The sequence below is a fragment of the Arvicanthis niloticus genome, chromosome 14, assembly GCF_011762505.2.
Source record: "Arvicanthis niloticus isolate mArvNil1 chromosome 14, mArvNil1.pat.X, whole genome shotgun sequence".
NCBI lineage: Eukaryota > Metazoa > Chordata > Mammalia > Rodentia > Muridae > Arvicanthis > Arvicanthis niloticus.
This window is the reverse complement of record NC_047671.1, coordinates 62,016,720-62,028,755: the sequence shown is the minus strand read 5'-3', so window position 1 is coordinate 62,028,755 and position 12,036 is coordinate 62,016,720. Positions and strand designations below refer to the sequence as shown.

The 12,036-nt window shown below is 45.2% G+C and overlaps 1 protein-coding gene across 9 annotated transcripts in view; it reads left to right on the top strand.

Annotated features, from left to right (window-relative positions):
- The window catches only part of Fhod3 (formin homology 2 domain containing 3), a 400,629-nt gene that overhangs the window by 31,167 nt on the left and 357,426 nt on the right, over positions 1–12,036 (top strand). For all 9 annotated transcript variants that reach the window (XM_034518100.2, XM_034518098.2, XM_076912886.1 and 6 more), the window contains exon 2: positions 10,415–10,521. In XM_034518100.2, the coding sequence (XP_034373991.1) occupies positions 10,415–10,521 (107 nt within the window). The remainder of the gene's footprint in view (positions 1–10,414; positions 10,522–12,036) is intronic.

Here is a 12,036-nt window from a genome sequence, read left to right as displayed (position 1 = left end):
GTGTGCACAGTGGTTAGTGAGTGTGGCCCCTAAATACCTCAGGCCTGGCTGTGGACGTAACCATGCTCACAGCTGCCATACAACACGGATCATCCCCACAAGAAGAGCCCACATATTCTCCCCAGACACGACTGACACACAAATTAGAGACGACAATGTGTTTGGCCTTCTCTTTTTCTTTTTTTTAAGGTAACATTAACTTGGGGGCATTATGGCATTGTGAGGAGACGGGGTTCACTTTAGTGGTGCCTTTTTGGATGGGCTATATGAGTCCCCAGAAGCTGTAGGAGAGTTCTTTCTCAAAGATGGCCATTCTGCTTGTAAGCAGGCAGTGTTTGCTTTCTCCCCATCCCCTCTCTTCCCCTCCTTTCCTCTCCCCTTCTTTTAGCTTCCCTCCCCTTCTCTCCCCTCTCCTTTTCATTCTCTTCTCTCTCCTCCCCTCCTCTTCCCTTTGTCGTCTCCCAGTTAGACATGTACAATTTGCCATTTATAGGTACATGCTGCCTAAGAGTATTTAATTGTATTGAAGAAGTTATGGCAGAGATTACAGGGGAAAGTGATGAAAACCCTCCCCAGTCCTTTACTTCATGATATAGGCTGGGGAAGGCGTCAGTGTGAAGCAGGGTCCTATAAACAGAGTGGTCATCAAGTTACCACAGAGCTGCTTGCTGCGGAGGTGTAAATGAGAGGGGCAGGTGGGCTTGCTGACCCAAGGCACTCAGGAAGGAGCTCATGACAACACACCTTACAGGAGCCTGGGCAGAACTCTGCAGAGGTGTTCTGAGGGGGGATTTTCACTCATCACTGAGCCAGGCCTGTCTGGTCATGTGGTTAATGAGTGACTAAGGGAATAGAGTAAGGGCACGGTTGACTTCATGCTGCTGCTGTGGAACTTGCTTGGTTATTGAGAAGGGCTGACTGTACACAGCATATAGTGTTACAGATGGCTGAAAAGAAATAAAGAGACTACATCCAATCATAGCGTCTGCATAGAGAGCAATTGCATCTCCTGAGCCATGGGCCTGACATACAGCACACAGGAGCCAGGGGGACAGGTGGCCTGGAGACTTGGATAGTGTATGCATCAAAGAAAGTGTGGTGGAGCTTAGCCTGGGGAGAGGAAACTGCAGGGGCTCTACATTGCTCTGTTCTTCCTGAGAATAGGGAAACTTGGAGTTTAATGCATATTGTCTTTATTCTTAACTATTGGCAACTAACTTAAACTATTGTAAACAGTCAAGCTGGCCACACTAACCAAGGTAGGGAGTTGTTCACTGGCATTGTGACATCTGCCAGTCTCTGTTATTTTATAGCTGGGAAAATGAGCATTGAGACTGTTTTTTGTTTTTTGTTTTTTCTTTTCTTCTGGGGATGCTCTGATTGGCTCGTGTGTTCAGGTTTCCTGGCTAGCAGGCGGCTCACCCTCTAGAATTATTGAAAGAATTTCCTCGAAGTTCACAGTGGCAGCCAGCTGGACTCTCTGTGAGGTGTGGCTTCTGTTCCTAGGCCCAGTCATGGCTACCAGGTGGAGCTGGAGTGTTGGTCCATTTGTGCTGTTTCCAAAGGTCTCAGTGCATCTTTGCTGGGGTGTTAGCCTGGTACCCACAGTTGGCCCCGGGGATATACTTGCTCACTAGCAAGGCTCTATTAGGCTTCATGGTGGTATTGAAAGAGGAGCCAAGGACTGGAAGAAGAGGAACAAGTTCTGAAGCAATTAGGGCTTCAGAGTTTGCTCTTGGTTTACTTCTTCCCCCAAGGAGTTTAACAGTATTATCTCTGTCTTCTGTCTCAGAGTGAATCCCAGGGTTCTTACTCACAGTGTATGTATTCACTGGGTAACGGGAAGAATTATACAGTCCCTTGGGATCCAGATGCCTGGACCCACAGAATTCGAATGTTTGGGTGTGATCCAATGTTCCAGGAGGCTACTGTATGTGCTGGACTTTGAGAACTAATGAAGGTAGATGGTGGAGACGCTGGGTTGAAGGGTCTTCATGTTCTCAGTCATATTCTACAGGCCTTATCATGAGGGGATGTAAGGGGATCACAGTAGCTCCCCCTCAGCCATCTATCCCTGGCTCACAGCCATAGGCTGTGTTGTAAGTGCTGGTCCATGATGGTTCAAATGCTTTGCCCACTTTTAAATGGTGTTATTTGCCCTGTTGCTGTTCAGTTGTCACCGTTTCTTACACACTCTAACACAAGTTCTTTACGGACGCATGCACGACTTTCATAGTTTTCCTCCCCTCAGTTTCATTTTCTCAGTGAGATCTTTATTGTGTAGCTCAGGCAGAGAGTACAGGGGATAGTTCTTGGTGACAACCCTTCCTGGTCCTATACTTCATGACGGCAGCTGGAAAAGGTATCACTGTAAAACAGGGTCCTATGAACAGGGTGTTCTGCAGGTCACTGCGGAGCTGCTTGCTGTGGAGATGTAAACGCAAAAGGAAAGACGATCCACACTGACTTAAGCATCTCCATGGGGGCTCACAGCCATCAGAAACTCCAGGGGTTCTGATGGCCTCATCTGCACTCATGGCCACTGCAGACATGTGGCACACATAAACACATGTAGGCAAACACCCATACACATAAAATAAAAAAAAAAATATAGATCTTAAAGAGACTCAAACAAAACAATTCCCCAGACACCACATGCACACACACATATACATACATACACACTACACACCACACACACACACACACACGCATGCACACACAAACACATATACACACACCAACCACACACACTACCCCCCACACCACATTACACACACACATATATCACACACACATGAACCACATACACACACACACCACACATACACTACCCCTCCACACCACACTACACACACATACCACACACACACACTATACATATACCAGACCACACACACACAGACACACACCACACATATACATACCATACCACAGTACATACACCATGCTATACCAGACACACACATACACCCCACTAAAAACATACCACACCACACACCACACTACACCATACGCTTACCACACACACATATACCACACACACACACCAACCACACCACACACACACCACACACACACAAAACAAACACACAGCATACCATGCACAACACATACCACACTGCACCATACATATACCACACTATACCACACTACACCACACAACACACACACACACACACACATTCACAAAGTGAGTGAAAGAGAAACAGAGAAAAAGAATATAATTAAAATTTAGTTCTTTGAAAAGATGAATAAAATTTGTGTATGGTTTTTCTTATATAACCCAAATGCCTCCATTTGTTGAGGCAGGATAGACAAAGCAGGTCAGAAAGAGAAATCCCAACTTGATCCCTGTCCCACATACTTTTTACCTGGTGTTTCCCATGCTGGTGAGAAACACTTCTACCTACTAATTTGCTCAGTCAAGAAATTCAGGATTTTGCTTGTGCGTTAGACACTTCCATATTGGATCAGTCACCCAGGCTCCCTCACCTCCCTCTGCCCTTCCCTTCCTTCCCTGTCTTTCCTAAAACAGCGATGGAATTATTTTCAACTTAAATAAAACGACGTGGAACACAGGACACTGTTTCCATGTAAGCCAATGCATTCTAGCTTTTTGTATTAAAAAGCCTAATATACCTTTGGCTATTTAATGATGAAGAGTGATCTATTTGCCCATATGCCCGTTATCATTTCCTAAAGCTCCCCCTGTGTCTTCTTGCGGATTCTGGCAGAGGTTCTCACTGCGGGTGGGTAGACTGTGTGCTCTTCTTAGTTTAAATGGACATCTAGAACTTGATTTGGAAGCTCTCCAAATCAGCTCGAACATGGCCACTCATGCTTGGGTGCTGACCACCAACAGCTCACCGAGGGGAAGCAAACACCAACAGCTTGTCAGAGGAAGCAAAGTCAAGCCACTTTTGAAACAAGTGCACTCATAATATTTCATAATTCTAGGGGCCAGACCTTCAGAGGTATCCTTACATTTTCCCCTAAGTCATTTATTAAACTGGCTGTGTTATAGTTACGCTGAAGAGACTCAGTGGTCCCTGGGATCGCTCTTTGGTAAGTGTTGGTCAGCATCACTGATTTTCTTTTGATATTGTGTAATCCAGTTTCTTGTTTCTTAAGAAAACCAACCAGCTGTTTCCTATATTTACATTTTTAGTTTTATCCTTATAGATATAATTTTTTTGTTAGGAAATGTATGGCATTATCATTAGTCAGGGTACAAGGGGCACCAGTAGTAGGATCTGTGTGAGTACCCAAATCTGTGGCTGCTCAAACACTTTAGGCAAAATGCATAGTCTGCTTATAACCTATGCCCATCCGTATGTGTGATATATGTCATCTCTAAATTACTAACAATATGTAATACAACGTCAACAATTACTACACTGTATAGGCAACAAGAATGTCAAATGTAGAGTACTACTTCCTGATTTAACTCAGGTACAGAAGGCCAAACATACATACAAAGTAATCCATATTAGGAAGTTGTATAGTTTGCAGGGTAATGAAATGAACGCCATAGCTTTGCTATCCACTTAGGAAATGATGAACAGTGGGCAAGCCCATAGCAATGGTTCTTGAGAGAGAACATAGCTGCTAGAAGTCCAAGGGACAGAGCCAGCGTATTGAGTTGGTTTTATTAGGAAGCGTGAAAGGGACACAAGGCATAGCTTGTTGGAAAGCTGTCTTTTCTATTTTTTTTCCCCACGAGACGTGGGAGGAGACGCGCGGGAGCAAGCGGGATTCGAACACGCGGGTCAGAGAGAGAGCGCAGAGGGACCCGCGCCCTCTGCAGGCGGACGCCTTACGGGCTGCGCCACCGCCGGTTTGCTCTTTTCTAACTTTTTTGCTCGTAGTCTACATCCAGTTTCTTGACTCTGCTGCCTCTGGGTGCAGCCTTTCGTTAAGTGACCAGCTGAAATGCACCGACTGCTTTGCGCCGCTCTGAGAGCAGTGGTTGGCTTTCAGTGTACACTAACAAGGCTCATGGTGAACTCAGCCTTGGAGAGGGCCAGGGCTCACATGGTGCTTCGTTTCTGAGCCAGGAGAAGCCTGAGATCAGAGAGCTCAGAAGGCTTGGGCTTGCAATAGCTAGAACCTATCATAATTTACTGTACATGGGTTATTTTGTTACCACTGTGATAAATATTTAGCTAAAGCAACTTGAGGGAGGAGATTCATTTTATGGGTATAGTCTACCATGGCGGAGGTAGCAAGACAGTGGGGACAGCTCCTGACTGTAGCAGTGGGACCTGCCACACATCTGGGCAGATCAGGAGGCAGAGAGGTTGGAGACAGGACCCTGTATGTAGTGCCTTGCTTCCTCTAGCTACACCCCACCCCTTTTCTCCCATCCCTTTCCTCCCTCCAAGTCCTCCTGTATACTCCTCCCTGTTCTCCTTCAAACCCATGACCTCTTTTTTCATTAATTGTGTGTGTAATGTTGCTCGTCTATATGGTTTCATGCTGAGTGTTCAGTATTGGATAACAATTGGTGTGTTCTTCCCCAGGAAGACTATTTCCTCCACAGTCAGCATCCTTTCTGCTTTCAGTTCTTTGTGTAAGGTTGAGGTCTCATGGTTTTTCCTTCATCAACTTTGTCATGTCCACTGTTGTTCTCTCTCTCTCTCTCTCTCTCTCTCTCTCTCTCTCTCTCTCTCTTTAAAGACAGGGTTTCTCTGTGTAGCCCTGGCTGTCTGTAGACCAGACTGGCCTCGAACTCAGAAATCTGCCTGCCTTTGCCTCCCAAGTACTGGGATTAAAGGCGTGTGCCACCACTGCCCGGCTTCCCTGTTTATCTCATGTTTAGGCAGCCATGGTGGTGGGAATTTACGGTATAGCTTTTGACATTATTAGGAGACACAATCTCACCGTGATTCTCTGGCTCTTATCATCTCTCCATCCCCTCTTCTGCAACATTTCCTTAGGCGTCAGATGGTTTTGTACAAGTATCCATTGACACTGGGCTCCACAATCCCCATTCTGATCGGTTGTGGTCTTCTGTAATGGTCTCTCTATGTTGCAAAGAGACGTTTCCTTGATGTGGGGTGAGAACTACACTTATCTGTGAATATTTAAAATGTACTTTGGGATGATGCTGGTTTAGTGAAGTGGTGGTTGTAGGTTCTCCTCCAAGACCCATGACTTCACCAGGCTACTAGTTGGCAAGGCTCCCTGTAATAGGCATGATTTCCCTTAAGTCCAATTAGAGAGTTGTTGGTTACCATCAAGGTATATATATATATATATATATATATATATATATATATATATATATATATCACTACTGCATCTTCTGAGTTATTATGCCATATTGATCATTATTGTGGTTCATGTGCTTCATAACTGGGTAGGACTATTATTTATTCCCCTCCTTTGGTAACTTTTGGTACTATGAAAGCTAGGACTCAGGAAGGAGGTATTAAGGTCCATTCTAGCTCAGGGATCTCTGGGCCTTGTGTCTGAAGTGCATGGTATCTTTAGCAATAGGGATTTAACTTCCATCTCTGGGGGGTGGATGGAAACCAAGGGCAATAGCAATAGCCTGTATGTTTTAAGATCATGGAAAGCCATAATTAGTAACTCAAACAAGGACTTCTCATACCTGGTACTGTGTAATCCACCTCTTAAAGGATCCACAGCCTCCCCAAAACAGTGTCACCAGTTGGGGACCAAATGTTCAAGCAGAAAAGCCTGCTAAAGTTTCACATTCAGACCATAGTACTGTCATCTTCAACTTTGAAGATTGCAAGAGGACTAACGTGGAGCATAGAACTCTGGGGACTAGGGGCTTTACATGCCTGGTTTTTCCAACTTCTCTGGGAAGGCTGAGAAATCACCATTCCCTAAGTCCTTGGTGCTTCAGATTCTTCGTACACAGCACCTGCTGCTGTCCTTTGTCCCCAGTAGGAGTTTTAGCTTGGGGAGGGTCAAGGTTAGATATGTGCTTCGTGTTCCATCTCAGGGCTGGATAACATGGTGGCCATTCCTGCTTGGACTTGTCATTAGTGGGCAACTTGTGGGAACAGCCTCTTATCCTTCACCTACCCAGCCTCTGGGAACTCTGGTGGTCAGATTTGCCTCACCTGTCAGCTGTAGGTGGTCTGTGGTGACAGATCATGGAGAGAGGAGGTTGACTTAAAGTAACAACCATGGAATTACTGAGAAGCTTGAGGGTCTACTGGGAAGTGCTGGCTCGGGTTTGTTTCCCTGATTTCTCTCGGGCTGTCTCATGTGTCAGTCATCAGCCGTTGGATCATCCACAGCTTGGCAGTCTAGGTTGGACTCACTCAGTGGCAGAATTCCAGTAACTGGAAGGGAGGACAGCTCCTGGGAGCCAGTGCCTGTAGTTGTCAGCTAGGCTGCATCAGCTATCACCCGTGAGGAGCAAGGCACAGGCCAGTGTGAGTTCCAGGCTGTTGTACAGAATCACATGGGGAGGCTGTGGATGTGAGCATGGGAGGGTCCCATCAAATGACACAAGTGAGTGATGCTCACTTGAGATTTTCTTTAAACTTTGAAGTCTATTGTTAAATCTTGTATTTTCTCGCTTCTACACAACTACCAAAATTAGTTTAAAGGGTAGCCTTATGTGTATTTATAGAAGGGTTCTGTTCAAATCTATTTCAGGGTTACACAGAAACTTTATTGCCTAGACTAGGCTTTTTCTAGACTTGCTGCCAGAACCCAGATAATCATTAAACCACCCCAGCAACACACCACTTCACTGGCTTAGGGAAAGGAAAGAATATATAAATCGAGACGTGACATCAGCCTTACTTCAGATGTTTGAGGTTTTTTCCGGAATGGTGAGCCTGCCCTTTTTGAGTGCATTCTCTTTGTAGGAGCAGTCAAAAGAACCCCAGAATCACTTTGTGCAGTGTCTGTCTAAGGAGGAGAGGAGTTTTCTGTCGTTGGGCTGCTTGTTTAAATGGCATGTTTTGACTGGGGTGGGAGCGGGGAGTGGCACAGTTAGGAGATGTAGAAGGACCTTTATTGTGGGTCTGGGATTGACTCCCTCTGGAGTAGCTTGATCCCTGCCAGAACCCTGGCCACAGGTTGACAGGCCGCAACCTGATCTGAAGTCTCTCAGCCACGCCACTGTCACTGCCCCTAAATTTCCTAATCGCCACCCTTCTATAATAGCTCTGTAATGCTATCTTCCCACATGGCTCTCTGCTTTGTCTTATGTCCCGAAGTGCCCGACAGTGTCCTAGCCATCAAACTTTCAGCCAAGAAAGGAGTGCAGGGGACATGCTGCCAGGGGGATCAGGGTTGACATGAAAATTGTCTGAGTCAGGAAATTCCAGGACCCTTAAGTCATCTGCAAGGACATTTGACATGAGAGGCCAAGTCAGGGGATCAGGTTGCCTCCCCCTAAGCAGGAATGGAGGCCAGGGACTCAGTCTGGCAGGGAGGTATCTGAGTCCTTTAGTAGGGAAAGCTTGGATATTTCTGCCTGAATTTTTATAACAATCAGTTTGAAATTAGCTTTTCATCATTGCCTCTACATCTTGGCCTTGGACAGTTGCTTTGGAAGTTACTTAGTAATTATTGCCGAGGTTGAAATGGTTAATCTTTGTTGTCAGCTTGATGATTTAGAATTACCATGGAGACATAGCTCTGAGTTTGTTTACAAGGATGTTTCCAGGAAGGTTTAACTGAGGAAGGGAGAACCATCTTGAATGTGGGCGGCGCCATCCCCTAGGCTTGGGTTTTAGACCAAATAAAAAGCTGAGCCCCAGCATTCAGATCGCTCTGTTTCTTGCCTGTGAACACAGTGACTGGCTGCTTCTTGCTCCTGATCCAACAACTTCCTAGGCATAACGGACTGTATCCCCTTTTAAACCACAAGACAAAAACAAACATTTCCTTCCTCAGGCTAAGTCTTTTTGTAACGTCAGTGACCCAAGTAACAACACAGGCTTCTACCAGTTTGTAAAAGTGAGACTGAAAGCTGGGCCCCCAAACGCTGAACTATCTAGGTGACTTCACTATTTCACTGTCATTGCAGCTCAACACATTTTATCCATGCACCTTGGCTCACATGATGGTAGTTTAAATATTAATCCTGCGTTTCAGGTGTAATTGGTGAGGCTGAGTATGTATCATGGCAAGGCTCCCTTGGGATCTTAGCTTCTATGCATCCGCCCCCAAGGCAGTCTGTCCCAGGGCAGTCAATATTCCAATTTGGTTCATCCCTGGTTGTTCTGGGCACACCCCACATATTCTTCTTAAGGGACTAAGAGGCCCATGTCCACCTTTTCAGTTTCAGTTGAGAGACTTACTAGCACCATTGAACAGGGGCTTTCTCACCTTTAATTAGGGGATCAAGGTGGTGACATTCGGCTAGGGAGCAACGATCCCCTTCTTCTGGGTGGAGACTTAGGCAATATTATTATGGAGGATTTTGGCATCTCTTCTGAAGATAATCACTGGAGCATAAACGGAGGAAGAGCTTCCACTGACTGACAGTTGCTCTTTCTTGTGTCTTATTCTAATCTACGGTCTATTTGTCTGTCCTGCTCATTCAGTGAAACCGTAAACCATATCTCTGAGGGAAGGAAGCCCTTCTGTGTTCTTTGGTGCCCTGCCTGGGTCAGATATATAATTTTGTTAAGATGGTGATCGGGAAATGGTTGCAGTTAGAGATGCCTGGAATGTGGGGGTGGGGGTGGAGATGAGAGTACGGGGGTGGGGGTGGGGGTGGGATCAGGCAGTCAGTCTGAGGCTTGAGGATTTTGTTGTCATAGGCCAGGAAGATTGTGGGGTTTCCTGTTGTTATTTGGGGCTTGTCACAGAGCATGTCGAGGCAGATCCTTGGCTGGCCTTGGGGACCCTGAAGGAAGAGTCAGTGTGCAGTTGAGGCTGCTGGGAATTAAGCTAGAAATTCAAAATAGAGCTGACTGCCATTAGGCCAGGATTGGAACTGTGGTCACTACAGCACTCCTTTCTTCTTGCCTCTGGAGCTACCATGGTTGTCTGCACTTTGGAACTAGAGTCTTGACTCACCAGTTAGACCAATCAGAGCCACCCTGACAACTCAGAAATCAAACATGATATTATGTACTTGGTTTTCTCATAATATTAATCACAGTCTTTTGCAAAATAATTTACCAGTGTTTTTAAGTATAAGTAATCATTCTAACTATAACAAAATGATTCCAAGTAAAACTTCAGAATCTTTACAACTCGGGCCAATGCCAGCTCTCTGACAGAAGCCTCTGTCTACTTGTACCAAGTTGGATGCAGGACACTAGTATAGTCCCACTTCTAGCTAGGCACCACACTTCAGAGTAAAACTTGATTTTTAAAAACCCATGAGGGCTTAAGGTGACATGATAGTACCTGGTCCCCATCAGAAGAGATGACTAGAACTAACTCCTCCTTTCTCTCCCAGCTCGACGACTGTACCCTGCAGCTGTCCCACAATGGTGCCTACCTGGATCTGGAGGCCACACTGGCGGAACAGCGGGATGAGCTGGAAGGCTTCCAGGATGACACAGGGTAAGCACAACTATTGTCCCTGCCCACTGGTCCGAGTTACCTCCAATGCTGGTATACTGAAGTCTTAGAATGCTTTGAAGAAACCACCTTGGCCTTGACATTCACTTAGAATCATGCCAGGACTTGTTGGTGACTGTAGATCTTTTTCTTATCTTGAGAGACTTTGCTCCTTGGGGGTAGCCTGGCTTAAAAGAAGTTTCTGAGATGGGTTAATCGAAAACATCATGTTTTCTTTTAAGGGGTTTGTAACCTGAGCAAAACAAATCAACACTCTGTAGATTTTTGTAGATCAACAGCTATTTTAATCATTGTTTCCAATACTTTAGTTGATACTTAGTTTTATTTTCTTGGCAGATCCTGGTAGTTTTATGGTATATATCTTTTAAATTCATTATAGTGGGTAAAATAAATATTAATTATGTCAATTAATATGTTATTTCTTAGCCTATATCTGGATTGCATGATACTTAGAATTGTTATACTGAGGGATAGGGCAATACTCATGATAAATCAGAGATGTACACAGAAAGTGAAACCTCTGTTGGACTACACACAGAGATAACCAGCCTTCCTGTGTCAACTGGGATGCTGACAGAGCCATCTGATGGGACTGTCTCTCTTCCTGTCCCTTATCTACCTTGAACCAGACATAGTTCTTCTTAACTCATAGTTCAGCTCAGTTCAACTGCTTCTTCCTAGACCTTCCCAGTGTTCCTGAGGCTTTCCAGATTATTCTCATATGTTGTAATGTGGTGTTCAGAGACCCCCAAAGCTATCTGACACTCTCTTGGCCAAACTAAGATACTAGTGGGAGTCTTGATTTTTCATGCAGAGTTCCAAGAGTGAGGATACATTAGCACTTTGCTTTACTATCTTTAGGTAGGTCTCGATGTCCTGGTGCTCTAATATGTCCTGATGCCTTCCTAGGCTTCCCCCACTATAGTAGCCTTCATAGTTTAAGAGCATTGTTCCTCTACATGTCCCTCTTCTTTTCTGCTTAAACAACATGGAATCAGATCTACGCCTGTCTGAGTGAATGCCTGGTACTTAGCACTTTATAGCCACAGAATGAATTCCCTGGCCATGGTTATCAAGGGCCAGGGTACCTTGTAGGATCAAACAAAGTCCTTAGAACATATCCAGTGGAGCAAGGGTAAACTCTCTGGGTGCTTCATAGAGTACACATGCAAGAGGGGTCTTTCCAGCAACATAGCTGTCTATCAGCATGATTGTCACCTGTCTTTCAGATAGGTTTTCATGGAGCCCAGGCTGGGCCCCAAACCTGCAATATAAGAGGATGATCTTGACCTTCTGTCCTTCTGCATTCACCTCTCAGGCACTGTAGACTGAACCCAGGGCTTGTGCATATTATACAAGCACTCTGCCCACTGAACTACATCATCAGCCCTCACCAGCGTCTTAAAACTGGACGTTACAGGATTACAGGACCAGTATATTCAGGGGAAATTCCATTGCAATAGTTTTTGCCTATGTCTGACAATGGCATCCTTTTGT